General features: G+C 47.0%; 1 protein-coding gene across 4 annotated transcripts in view; it reads left to right on the forward strand.

Annotated features, from left to right (window-relative positions):
• Positions 1 to 14,388, forward strand: part of LOC112963913 — a 25,597-nt gene continuing 11,209 nt past the window's right edge. For 2 of the 4 annotated variants that reach the window (XM_026061395.1, XM_026061396.1), the window contains exons 1-3: positions 1 to 140; positions 10,891 to 11,061; positions 13,646 to 13,953. In XM_026061395.1, coding sequence (XP_025917180.1) covers positions 11,043 to 11,061; positions 13,646 to 13,953 — 327 coding nt within the window. In that variant the 5' untranslated portion in view covers positions 1 to 140; positions 10,891 to 11,042. Of the gene's footprint in view, positions 141 to 1,912; positions 2,168 to 10,877; positions 11,062 to 13,645; positions 13,954 to 14,388 lie in introns of those variants that run through there. The other 2 variants (XM_026061393.1, XM_026061394.1) reach the window with 2 other exon arrangements.

A 14,388-nucleotide genomic window follows, 5' to 3' on the forward strand; every position in this document is an offset into this window, starting at 1 on the left:
TAGGTTTTTCGACTCGTCGCGGTCGCAGACCTGGCCGCCTGCCCCGCTCCGCCTGCTCACTGGGCGGCCGCGCTTCGTGGGCCCTGGCCCGTGCCGCCCCTCGTCCCTCGTGTCCCGGCCCCATCGCCTTCCCCGGAGAGGTGAGACACGGTCCTGGTCGGCAAGGCTGCCAGCGCTTTCCAAGGGATGCTGAGGGACGCAGCAGGTTTGCGTGCGATGAGTCAAACAAGGCAGAGGGAGCCCCGGCAGCGGGAGCCGCCCCTGCGCGCCTGCCGCTGCTCCTCGGCGGCGCGTGACAAAGTCCCCGAAAACTGCCACATCTCTTCCAGTGCCCAAGGTTGGCTCAAGTTTGTATATGTCCTTGTTATACTGTCCACCTTACTCTTAAAGACCTCCGACAGCGGTGGCTGCATGTTTTCCCCAGCAGTACATTGCAGTTTTTCCTAACGTACACCCTAAATCCTTTTTGCTGCGTATTCAGGCTGTTATTTCCTGTCTTATGCGCTGCGGCGTGGAGAGCGGCTCCCTGCCGTACTGTTAGTATGTAAGCAGAGCGGCAGTTTTCCTTCTTGGTTTTGTTGTCTTGTAGTTAATATGTCAGAATTCAATGCCAAAATCTGGTAACAGAAGGTGCCGTTAGAAGCGGCACATAACTTGTTTCCTGCTGTTTAATAGAATGAGCGTTTAAATAATATAGACAAAAAGAGAGGGGGGTTGAAACAAAGCCTGTCATCTGAAATCAGGTGTTTGTGTAGTATGTGCCTCTAAATGACCTTTGAGGGTCTGAAAACAGAATTACTCCATAACTGGGTTCAGCCTATTTAAAAAAAAAAAAAAAGAAAGAAAGTTTGAACCTCGAGCAAATTCATTGCCTGATATTTGTCCTGTGCTATCGGTGAAGTGACCATGGTGCATCAAGAGGAAGATGCCCCACGGAGCTGGATTTTTAGCTCTTTTTTTCCAACTCAAAGGTATTCTAATTCTGAAGCAAGTTGCATTGCTTCCCTGGTTGTGGCTAAGTGAGAGAAATGACCCCAAATGAACCTTTTGTTTGGGGGGTGATCATGAAAGTTGTAACTGAGTGTTAATTTTGAGGTCAGTCTTGCTTACTGAAGAGTGGCTTAAAACTTCCTTAGTTTTAATATCTGGGGTCCTTGGAGTAACTTCTGATGGTGCAGTTTTTCTGTCCGCACAAATCTGTTATATCTGTGTGAGTAAATCATCTTGTTCTGCATTTCTGTGGAGTTAAAAGACCTGGAGTCTGTGTAGAATGTGAACCTTGTTTTCTGTGTAACCTCCTTATTTCAGTTTAATTTAATGAAGATTTCTTGCATGTCCTTTGGAGTTAAGATTATTATCTTCTGAACAAGTGAGGTTCTTGCATTATTTATTTCAGACATTCAACTTGTAAAAGAATGTCAGGAAAACTCTTGCTGCTGAGCAAATTAATTTTTTCTATCGTGTTCTGCTTGTAAGTAATATAACGTCATGCTGTGAGCCTTTTGCTGTGCTATGCTTCCTGAACCAGGAAAATCCTGAGGATAGATCAAGGAAAAGCATCTTCCCTAGAAACCTCATTTTGTCTAGTGCCTCTAGAGCTAATCAGGTATCATTAAGAAATAATGTGATGTTTAAATTTCAGAGTCCACTTGTGCAAATTTGTGGGTATCCTCTTGTGTTCATCATTAAAACACACACAAGGACTTTCTGTATTAAAAAAGTGATGGAGATCAAAACTACATTTGCTATTTCCTCGGAGGACGTGCTACCTTCAGGCAAGCAGGTCGGCTGGAAAAACGAGGTGCTTTCTTGCCCTCGTGCTGAGCTGTGCCGTGGCGTTCGGCAGAGCGCGCCTCCGCACCTGGCGAAACAAGCGGTTCCTGGGCCAGGATCCCTCGTTCTCAGCCCCAGCCCGGCGCTCTTTCGGTGCTTCGGCTTTCAGTGTGCTTTCTGTGCTTTCAGCGTAAAAAGTATAAGCAGTCCCTGGACATCACCCTTGGGTTTGCTGTTAATCATGGGAAACCTTCTGCTCTGGGTTCTGGTGAGCTTTGCACGTGGCCTGGGGTTGAGGCTTCCTGCTGTTTTCGGGCTGATAGACAAAGGGGTTTCGTAATCGCTCCTTTCCCTGGCGCTGGAAGCGAGGTCCTTGGCAGCGTCCATAACCGCGGTAAGATCTGCAGGTGTCAGTAGCTCAAACGGGCGTACGCACACTACAACGCTTAGAGGTGCCTGTCAGCACCTTGCTGAATCAATGTCCTAGTCCTTTTTTTTGATGTTGGAATTCTGAAAAATTTATAGTTCAGGATAGAAAGAAAAAGATTCTTTACACATTCTCAAACTAGACTCTTCCTTATTTAAATATTGTTCCCTGAGAGAAAAATATGACAGTTTTAAAAAGTTAAGGGGCTCTTTGAAATGCAGTATACTATATTAAATTATATATAAATTACATTAAATGCATCTACTTTATGGACAAGCATAGGGTTTTTTTTTTCTTTTTTTTTCTTTTGATGAATCTAGGTGAGGGGATAAAAGTGCTGAGAACTTTATACAAGCTCACGGTTTGTATATAATAAATTGAAAGACGGTATTTCAGATTGTGGTGCTCTTGGGGATGCTCTGGTAGTGTGTCTCCTGTTGCCCAAATGCCTTTTTGCCTGAATTTGTGTATTATCTGCACACTTTCACTGCAATGGAATAACTGGAGCCGTGGCTTGTAGAGGATGAGAGTCTCTTATGTATTTTTGCCTTAAATATGCAAATGAGTTAATGGATTAAAAAAATAAAGCCAAGATATGAAAAACAGAAACCTGAGAAAAGTTTGTTGTGGAGGATGGTTCATATGATTTTTTTTATTTTTATTTTTTTCTCATATGATAAATCTTCTGCTCCTTCATCTGGAGTAGTTTTGGACAGCCTACTCTTTGATATCCTCTGGTAATTTTGTGCATTGTGGCAGCCTTTTCCCCCTACCCCAGCCCTCTCATCAAGTTGCGGATGTCCCAAGCCGTGCTTTGGGTTTCCTCCCTGCCGGTACAGCCTGATGATGAGTCGGTGGTGTGAGCTGATGTTTGGCTGCCCCGTGCATCAGCACGTGCTATGATTTTGGTGCATGGCTGGGGCTTGTGGAGTGATGCACCAGGCAGCTAAAAAGCAGCAGTGGCAAAACATCTCCGCTCATGCAGCAGCACCGCTTCTGCAAGCTCCCCAGTGTGCAGGGAAGTGAGGCCGTGAAGTGAGGCTGGGGCCGGGAGGTCGGTGGTGTGGCAATACCTACCGCAGCAGCAGCAGAGCTATGCGACAGGCCGGGTTGCCTGGGCCATGCGGCTCCTGCGAGCTGTGGGAGCTCGAGCAGGTCTCACTGCAGCCTCAGGGATGTGTGTGGGCGCCTCTCACCAGACGGGAGCCCAGTGCTTCCCCAGTGGGGCGGCTGTTGGAGGATCTGGCTGGGCTGAGGAGGAGGCAGCGCTCCCACGTGTGCCAGCACGCAGGAAGCGGTGTCTCCTAGGTTAGAGCCATTGGACAGACCTTTGACTAGGCATCTTTGCAGGGTTTTCTGACCAATTACGTGGGCAGTAGCTGTTACTGTGTTGGTATTCAACAGAGTCACTACTTAGTTAATCAGAGCTAAATGCCTCCACCAGTTTCCCAAGCATCCTCTGGTCATGTTTTTATGGGTGCATAGCTGCTGACCAAATGCAGCTGTAACTTTTCCTCAGGTCCATATTCCAGAATCTCAGCTGCTTTATCACACAGTAGTTACAGTAACTTTTTTTCTGTATATGAGTGAAGACTGGGGTACCTTTCTTCTTTTTCAATGCACTGCAGCCTTTCCGCCGTCTCCCTAAACCATATCACCCTTCACTGTTTGTTCAGTTAAATTACAAGCGTGTTGGAAGTCCTTAGTTTGAAGGAAGCTATAACATTGCTGTCTCATGTCCTCTGCTACTGCACATATGTGTAACGAGAAGCAGAGTCTCGTTTCCTTAGTTATGGAGCCTGTACACTGAAGTCGTATCTACCCCCTCCTCGTGGCTTTCCTTCCCTATGTGGCTGGGCAGGCTGCCGCCTCTGAGCCACCCTCTGAATGATGCCAGTAGCCAGCCCTGTGCCCTCTTCCCTCCCTCTGGGCAGTGCATGGGCCTCTTGCCTCTCTGTGCCAGCAAGGCAAGTATCCGATTTTCCACAGTTGACAGCTGTGCTACAATTGGGCCTCTACGCCTAGTCTGGACTCAAGTAAGAGACAGTGTAGGCCATGCTAGACCCCAGTGCATAAGGTTTCAGGCATATCAAGAGGTTCAGTTGCCCCTTCCAGCTCTCAAGCATCAGTCTGGTGACTTCTAGGATGGCTGGTGCGGTGCTGTGTCCCGGAGTGTTCCACCACACCGCTGTACAGCCATGTTCTGCTATCAAGGTTGCATTCCTGAAATCTACAATGATTAGCAAGTGGATGGATAGCAAAGCGATTTTTTTTTCCATAAGAATCAACATAATAGAGGGAAGATGCATGCAAGGCCTTGAGAAATACTATTTGAGTACAGAGGGATATATTTTGCAACAGATCTTTTCTATTCATATCGCAGTAGTGTTTCCAGAAAAGAGTTCTCAATGGCATGAATGCAGGGCAAAGACAGGAGAGATGCTCTCTGGTGTCTTAACTTGTTGGGACATCCACTTGACTTTGAAGCCTGGAAGGAAACCTGGAAAAGGGGGCTGACTCCCTGTTAGCAATAATGAGGGCTGTGCAGGACGCAGCACTCAGAACTGCGCTGCTCTGTGCGTGTGTGAGCAGACTCAGTTGCTCTTTGCTTGCCATCACTGGTAGAATAGCGGTTACTACTAAAACAATGGGACTAGCAAGGACTTAAAGGATTCAGAGAAAAAGCGTTCTGAGCAACACAGCGAACGCGTGTTCCCCATGCTCCCGAATCTACCGCCTCTGCCCGTGGGCCGAGCATGGTAGAGGAACAGGACCTGCCGAATGGTTGCATACCTGGGGCTGCCTTAGAGAGCAGGTGCAGCTTCTTTCATTCTCATTTACAGATCGGGTTTGTCCCTCTAAACAGCCAACGTTTGCACGACGGAAGGCCTCCTTTACGACTAAAACAGGCACCCTAACAAGCAAGTGCACAAATGACTCTTCTCTGGCTGGCAAGTGTTGGAGCTCTCACCACTGATTTGAGCGCTGAAGAACCTCCCCTGCCTGCCCTTTTATCAAAACCAGCTAAGTAACATATCTATTGGCAAACTGCACGTGAGCACTTGGCCACAGTGAATTCAGAGCATCTTAATCTATTGGACAAATGTTGGTTCACGTACATTTACATCACAGCAGTATTAAATCCTCATGTTGTTATAGAGTGACATGAGGATATATCGGATGCTGAGTCTCATCTCAAAAGTTGTCGTCTTAGAGCTGTCAGATGTCAGGACAGTTTTGTCACTGAGCGTAACCACATCCCAGTCTAACACACCAGCATGTCATAAAGGTTATTGTCCTGTCACCTAATTAACAAAACCCAAACAGATTAAATAGAAGAATTATTCCATTCATATCTTTTACTATCTATCAAAATTTCTAAGGTTTTATGAAGCTCATCCTTTTCTGCTTATAGTCATGCAATTCCTTAAGCCTTCATATATAGGTATCATGTTATACAAAACCTGTGTGTTCCTAATGGTGCCAACTATAAAGATAGAGGGTTTTTTTCCTCTTTATCTCAGAGACCACTGTGAGGAATTCAGCTCAATTATGTTGTTACAGCTTTTCTGTTTTGGGGTGTGCTTTGATGTGCTCTGTTAGGATCAGGCAGCAATGTGGAGGCTTCTGTTTTTTTGTACAGTGAGTCAGGTCATAACGTTCTTCTCCCTTTTGGGTTTTGCAAATGATTACTCAGGTTGCAAGGGATTTTGCTAGTTTTGTGCTAGGGAGCAATACAGAACGGGCACAGAGATCATGGAGAAAAGCCAAGATGAGCCATTCCTGCTTGAAATTGGAGAAAAGCAACCAGGAGTCAGCTAGGCAAGGCTCCAGGTGGGTGCTGCAACTGAAACACTTCAGCTGTGCTCACCTGAATGTCCAGGACACCTTCAGACTCGGCCACCATGCACTGGGTGGATAGCAGGTGAATTGCTACATTAGCTAACGGCAAAGTTTTACATTGTGTTTCATATCAGACATACACAAGGCAAGCTCAGGGCACTAGGGGAAAAGTAGCGGTGCCCGAGCCATCCCGACTTCGTGAGCATCACTTTGCTGCTCATAAATCAGCATCGGCCATACCAAACCTCGGCCCCAGATCTGGGCAGACTAGGAAGCACACCAAAACACAGTTCAGTCTCCGCTGGAGATCTGCATCAAATGTGTTTGACATGAGTCCAGGTGGAGGAGGAAGCGTGCGTTTTCCCAGCGCCCGCTAGATGGCAAAGCAAGTTGCGATATTCAGGCTGCTAAAAGCCTGCTATTAGTTTACCTGTCTGCACTTCACACTTTTAGGGTTATTGGGCGTGACACAGGAGAGCTTGGGCATGGGAATATCAAAGCAGTGGATTTTGTGACGGAGCAGTCAGGACTGCTACTTCCCTTGGATGCTGGAGCATGGCTTCCTCATCCCCTCCAGGCAGCGGATTTAAATGCTAATGACACTCTAATTTTCCTGGTAGCTGACATGGGGGATCAGTATCTTCTAGTATTCCTCTGTGCTTGGCTACCTAGTGATTCAACAAATACTAACAGAAAATTATTTATTTTATAGCTTATGGAAAGCATGGAGGAAAATTGTATAACAAAAGGTGAGGAAAAACTTGGCTTATATAATCCTCTGATTTGGAGCAAGAATCTTTAAATAAGAATCAAAGCTTCACTCCTGAAGCTTAACTTCTGCTTGGTGTTCAGAGTAGTATTGAGTTGTAGTGTTTAGTAAAAAGATCCTTAAAAGAACTTTGCACTTAATTCTGAGTTTTTGTGTCCCAATTTTTTGTTAAGCCTTAGCCTGTTATTGAGAAACTTCAGACTTTTAGGTGCTCAGATACCAGAGCAATAATTCTATAAAACATATTCATTGATACCTAAAAGTTTGAAGCAAGATTCACACAATATATTTGTAATTCAAAAAGACGAGAAAAATCGTAATTCAGCTATTTTCTACTCTGGACTTTATTTTTATTACTGCCATCTTGTCATTTGAAATAGCATTATCACAACTCAGAAGCCTTTTAAAATATCACATTTATCATTTTCAAGTCACTCATTTCCTTGTGATGGTCACTGCTTACAATCTCTAGCATGCTATTCATAGGACATTGCAGTGATAAAAGTGAATTAGTGGTAGGAGGTAGTTGTAAAATAATTTGTAATATGGTGAAAGAAATAGTGATAGCAACTACAGTATGTGATATGCAAGAGAATTTTTGTCTTAAATATTACAACGTAATAATTAGTAATCTTAATAGCATGGCTGTTGCATTTTAAGGCAATTAAACATCTTTTTATTGTTAAAAATTTTGTTGTATTTTTGACCCAAGGCAAATACTTAATGTGACTATTATCCGAGTGCTTCACATAAGTTAATTCCATTATTTTGTGACTGTACATCAGTAGTTTCCATCTCAATAGTTAAAAATATTGTTCTGCTCTCATCTGTGCATTTGAAGGTAAGATACTCCGTTACAGCTACTGGACCGTGGTGTGAGAGCTCCGATGCTCTTGTGCCTCTGTCCAGGCTGGAAGACTGCTCAGTTCCAGACTCCCAGCTGAAGACGTGGGTTTTGCAGCCAGCGCAAGGCAGTCTCGGCCTCGCCGCTGAGCCCTGCGCCTGCCCGGGGCCCGGTGGTGCCCAGCCGCCTGCCGGGGCAGGCCAGCCCGAGCTCCGGCTGCGAGTCCAGCAGGTCGCTCCTCGGCCGGGAAGCGAGTCGATCCAACGCCCTGCGCAGCCACCTGGCTGCGGGCACCAGCGCCGGGAGCGGGCACCTGCCCCCGGGGACACAGGGAGACAGGGACAGACCCTGCCGGCAGCAGCCTGCCGCAGGGCAGGGCTTTGCTTTCCGCTCGGGCTGTCCCGCCAGCCGGCTGGGCTCCCGCTAGAGCCCCTGAGGACTAAGGGCTTTGCTGGGGCTGGCGTGGGCTCGGAGCTGGGCTTTGGGCTCTGAATGCCCCCGGCAGAAGCGCCCCTCGCGGCCTGGCTTCGAAGCGGGGAGGTCAGCTGGCTAAGGTGCAAGTCCCAAGGGGTGTCAGCGCCTCACCAGGTGCTAAAGCTTGCTCTGGGACAGAGCTTTGCTCACGTGTGTGCAGTCTGTTGCCTTGTCCGCAGTGGGGTGCATTGGAGGGGGTTTCGGGAGGCGCAGAGCAGTGAGGCCAGGCGGCCCCCGGGCTGCCCCCAGGTCCCACCTGAGCCACGCTGGATGGCAGCTTGGGTGCAGGGCCAGGGGTGAGCGTGAACTCAGACACCCTCGGCAATCATGGACCGGGGTGGAGGCTGGGAGCTTGCCATCTGGGAAGACATCTCCTCTGCGTGCCCAGCCGCAAGGCCAGTATTCTCCAATGTTTTCATTGTGTGGACATCTTGACAGACGTCTTCTCCTGTGGCCCCTTCCCTTCCATCCGCAGTTGCACAAATAACTTCCCTCTCCAGTCATGATCCAAGAGTGTGTTGTATCCAGCTGAAACTACAGGGGGAATTTCAGACACAATGCATTAAAGCAACTGGAATTTGTTTGTCCTGAACCCCAAGGGTATGTTCTCATTAAAGAAACGATTTGTATCCAGCAGTTATGTTCTTTCATGTTTGCATTGCATCCCTCTAAACTGCCAGAGATTGGAGTGTGCTGTTAGGGTTGTCTGTAGGTCTCTGCTCTGCTTGACGGAGAAACTTTTCAGCCAGGGCCTGGAACAAAGAGGGTTCCTCCGCACGACTGCTATTAATCCTACGCTTGCCGGAAGCGTTATAGCTTCGTTCATTGAGCAAAATCAGTTGTGTTAAGAGGAGTGCTAGGGGGTGGGGAGAGATTATCTCCCACCTGACAGACAGCAAATAGCAGAGATGTTCTGAAATAGCAGGGGAAGCCACTTGTAGGAGAGGCAGGAGAAACAGCCCCCGTGTCCTGCAGTTGCCCTACATGGTAGGGGATTTTAGTGTTTCCTTTGTGCTGCCACACACATACTTGACCAAGACAACCCTTTTAGCATATGAGAGAGAACTAGCACACAGCCCATGCTGGTCTGTGCTATACGCTGAAGAATTACAAAGAACCAAAATTTCCAAGAAGCAACAAAGATCACAACAGCCACCACAGTGATCTGGGCACTACAAGCATGTAAGTGTTCAGAGCTATTTGTGACAATTATCTCTAGAGAGTAGGAGCTGCAAAAACCCGCCCTCTTTTTTTAAAATGCTCCCTAACTAAATGAATGTAGGAAGAACATGGTGTTCTCATTAACCCACGTCCTACGGACAAGTGAGTGATTATTCCTGTAGCTCCTGCATGAATTCAAGCATCCAAAGCTCATCTCTAGTAATGCATCTATGTTCACTTTCCTTTGGATATCCAAAGCTGAGCCTATACTGAGCATCAAATGCCTTTGCGCACTGTGACTAAGCAATTATAACCGCTCTCGGCAGATACATACCAATCCAGGATGCAAATGTAAAATGCTTTCATAAGTGCAATAAACTTGCAGTTTTGAGGGCAGTAAAATTCTCGCTCAATCAATAATCTTTATATGTGCTTACACTAATTAATAATATTTCTGAGTCATATGAAACCACTGATAAAGGACTAGCAAAGACCGATGCCATGCTAGGGTCAGCATGTTTGCTGGAAATGCTTTGTCTCTTTGGATGGGGCTTCTTGGAGCTGTGAAGTTCTAACCAGGCTTGAAGAAGGAAAAGGGTGTTTGCTTCTCCCCTCCTCACTGTCCTGCCACGTTCTATCCTTTTAGCATTGGCTGCTGCAAAAATGCTTGTTTAAACCTCTTTTCCTCGAGCTGGAGTTACTTCATTGATGTGTTGAACAGGTACAACACACCTGGTCTAAGAGTAAGCTTCCTCAAGGAGAGCAGGGAACTGGCTCTGGGGGCACTTTTTCCGGAGAATGAAGGACTGGGTTTCCTCTCTTTCTCAGCTGAACCCCTTTGGTGGAAGATCCAGACTTACTGTGGCTTTTTGGAATCCTGCAGCAATCTACTAGTAACTGGTCAGGGGCAAATAATACTTAGAAATGATATTTGTTGCCAGGCTTGTAGAGAGAAACTGGTAAAGAGGTTAAAGTTAATCCCAAAGGGGATGGATTGGATCAAGTGCTGGACTGAGAGTGGGAAGATATGACTCAAATTCCTGCAAAAGCTGAGGCAAATCTCATTGTCTCTTGGTGCTTTGTATTTAAAGCTATATGTGTGTGTGTATACACCCACACATGCACGTGTGCACACACACACACACATGCATATTGAAAATATACTGCTTTTGCCTTGTTAGGAGTGCAGGACTCGAGGGCAGGGGCTCCTCTCCACACATTCATACAGACCCAGCACAGAAAGCTGAGAATTCAGCTGAGGCCTCTGGACTCTCATTGCAATGCAAATACCAAAATATAAGCCATTGCTTAACCAACACTTTTCACTTCTAAGCAGGGAGTGGAGTGTCAGCATCTTATTTATTTTTTTTATGATTCAAGCAGATAGGTCCTTAAAACTGTTGACCTTATAGGAGAGAGAAGTATTAGGTATGGAGAGGATTACAACAGTGGAAGCAAACACTTGCCCTTGTGAATTCTTATGAACTATATTTAGAATCTAAATCCAAGCAGAATTAAACAGTGCTAATGAGACAGAGGGGCTTATCTTCATTTGGCATATAATTGGTATCACTGATTTCCTCATTCATTTTTTCCTAGTTTTAAAACCTTCTTGTTCCAGTGAGATCTGATCATAAAAGTTATCCTGCAGAGAAAAAGTACCAGGCCTGGAGCTTGAATTCAGCTGGAAGCCTTTTAAGGGATGCAGCTTTCTTGATAGCATGGATAACTGACAGCAAAACCACTGGCGAATGTGTAGTCAACAGTCAGGTAAGTAGTGTACCCCTGAAAAAATGCCCTTTTACGCAGTATTGCAAAGACCATAATGGGGAGGAAAAGATCACTGGACGAGTTTTAGTAGTGGTACGTATATGATCTACCACTCTCAACTGAGATTTGAATCGCTTCTCAAAATATGCTCCAACTCCCCCAGAAGCGTGACACTTGCGTGGGAACTCGTGGTGATGGTCTGTGGCTGGCACATTGTGGCAGGTTGGAGCAGGAGATGATAGTACTGATCTTTCCTGACTTTGGTTCCTCTCAGTCTATGCCCAGAGCAGCAGCCTCTGTTATAGCTCCACTTTAATATCCGATTTTATTACTGGTCAAAGGACAACAGCTCCTTCAGCAGCAGGGGATCAGACATGGTTTTTGGCCTAGCCAAAGCCAGTAGAGAAGTGGTGCGATAGGCAAAGTTTAGTTTATTAAAGTCCGCTTTGCTTTTCAGTTGTGTCTTTGGTTGGCTTTAGGTTCCTTTCTATGGTGTTCTACCACCTCAAATGGATACAAATTTTTGGAGGGCTTAATCCACATCTGTTGCTAAAAACTGCAATGAACCCAGCTCTTTCCTATGAGATGGCACAATAACGACTATGTTTTCATATATTTTGGTGCCACCATGCACGCCAGGGTGCTTGTGCTTACCTGCTGACAAGGGTGCTCAGAAACATCATTCATTTAAGCCTTTGCCGTGCTTCACATCCTAGTGGGAGTGCTACGGCCAGCTGGGATCTATTGTCAGCAACCGCCTGTGGAATACAGATTCTCCAAACCCTCCTCCCTCCAAAATGACCACCTCTAACTGAATGCCCATCCACCCACTGAGCCAAACCAGTTCAAAGAGGAGCACTGCAGAGACTGTGAGCTGGCTCTGGTGGATACGAAGAGGGCAGAGAGAGATGAATCCCAGAAAACAGCAAATGTTTTTCATCTTGCTCCAGTAATTCAGCACAGGCTTATTCTTTTGGTTGCAGAACGCAAGACTTTTTGTTCTGTCCTTACTAAAAGGGGTTTTGAACACTTCCCTCCTGAGACTGTTTTGCAGATTAATCTGAGATCTGGGAAATATTTCCAAGTACTTGGTCTAAATTTTCCTGGTTCCCTGGGCCCCTCCGGCCATATCACCCACAGGAAATGCCCTTCTCTCTTTTCAAGCTGTTTCCTTTGGCTGCTTAGGGCTCCGTTGCTGCTCTAGGAGGTAAGACTTGCAGATGTCCTTCCCCTTTGCCGCTGTCTAGCTGAGCCCACTGGCTACTCATTGTTAGTCAATAATAGCGCATCCTCCATTATAGATATCAATAATAGTGCATCCTAACTTCTAGGGGAACTGATCATTTTAGAAGCTGTTTCTCCCCAAAAGAAATATCTTCATCTATTTATAAATGCCACAGAATGGCGTATCTGCCCATGTTATTTTTTCACATTAATAGTCAAAGTGTTCAAAAACTTAACGCAGTGTTGTGGTTGAACAGCAATAGAGTTAACAGTGGTGATCAGAAGACCTGAGCATGGCAGCGGGTATAGCAGCTCTGTTGGTCAGCACACAGAGCTGCAGCTGCTCGTCTCTTGAGCCCCGCTGAAGGGATGCCCTTTCCCAGCAAGGTTTCTCTCTGACTTAAGGTGAGAAACCTCTGAGAAACAGAGGTCCTAACTGGCTATGGCCATGAAAAATCCCATGGCTCTCAAAGTATTGGTGACTTAAGTCTCAGCAAATTTGAAAATCTATCATTGCTTTCTGCTGCCTTAAATATAATTTTCAAATTTTTTTATTTATATATTAATCATCTTGGCTTAAGTGCTGGGGAGTCCCACTGTCAAGGTTTAACAGATGTTTTTATTTTCTGCCAAAGGCAGGTAAAATGATAATCACCAGCTCTGCCTCATTGGCAGCCAGGCACCTGGAAAGACACCACATGCACAGTGCTCTGAGACTGCTGCAGAAGGGAGGCTAATAACATTGTTTATTATTTGCCTAATCAATCTAAATATTGTCTTTCAGAAAGCACATTCCTAGTGTTTATAAAGAGATACATACAGGGCTCCTGCAATGCCCTTCCCTAGCAAAGTGCACCTGCTGTTTGCAAAGCAAACATCCCCATTGTGCAGGACGTGGGGCCAGGAGCAAAGACACTCTTGCAACTGCGCTGTGCTCGCGCGCTGTTCTCAGCATCACAACCAGTTGTTGACACTGTTGAAGCTTAGCCCCGTGTGAGATGATCACAGCTGTCTCTTACTCTTAACCCCCTTGGAGCCTCCTCTGGGAGCGGAGCATGGCACCTCTGCCCCCGGAGGCAGCAGGTGCGTGGGACCGAGCTGCTTGTCGCTGCCCATCCTCTCGACGGCTGCTCTGCGCATTCGCAGCACTGGCGTTTGGTGCCCTGAGCGGAGCAGTGTCCGCGGTAGCTCTCTCCCACTGCCGGCTCTGGCGTGGGGAGCCACGATGAGGACATCCCCTTCTTCCCCCAAAGCCTGCGGAGCGCTGGGGTGTAGCGAACGCTGYGGCGGTGGCGGTGACCAGGGTGTGCGGAGGGCACGGCATGGGCATGGGCAGCAACTTCTGTTCCTCCCTTGCAAGGTGCCTGCTTGGTCCCAGAAAAGGTAGCTGAGAAAGCAGTGGCATTCCCTGGCAGAGGAGGCAGAGTAGTCCCTTGGCGAGAGGCGGCAGCGGGACCACGCCGCTCTGCGGAGCACCTGAACACAGCGCCGAGTGCCGTGATGGATAAAGGGAGGCCACCTGGCTCCCGGGCCCTCAGCAGATCCCTTCCTGCCTCTCTCTCCTTGTACACCACAGAAAAAGTCATCCTGGTCTTCTGGCGAGCCTGTGCCAGCCTTTCTAAACGATACTACGAGGCTCCATCTAGAAATGACATGAGCTGCTTCTGGGTGAGTAAGAAGGGAGAAAACGGGGTGGGAGATGCTGTAGTGCACAAGAATCTGAGATGCCCTCAGGCCTTATCCTAAAATATTACCTCTGTAGCGCAGGCTACAGTGGCAGCCACTGGTCTGGGTCGGAATCTTGCAGGCCGGACATGTAACTGTTGCAAGGACAGGCTTCAAGTGTGAGGTAGGTGTAAGTGCTCCCAAAAGAGGACCCAATCCCTTAAGAAAACTTGAAATTACAGGTAGGAGAATATTTTATTCCTCATGATGTGAGGATGAGCACACAACTGCCAAGTGAATCTTGACAGTCAACTTCAGGCTTATAACACCCCCAAAGCAGACAGCTACTTCTCACTAAAGCCCAGGTCTTCCCCCCGATACCGCAGGGAGCAGCCCGCGCCCAGCGCTGCTCTCGGAGGGCACCCACGGGGCTGGGTG

This window comes from Apteryx rowi, unplaced genomic scaffold (assembly GCF_003343035.1).
Source record: "Apteryx rowi isolate R43461 unplaced genomic scaffold, aptRow1 scaffold_180, whole genome shotgun sequence".
In the NCBI taxonomy this organism is placed as follows: Eukaryota; Metazoa; Chordata; class Aves; order Apterygiformes; family Apterygidae; genus Apteryx; species Apteryx rowi.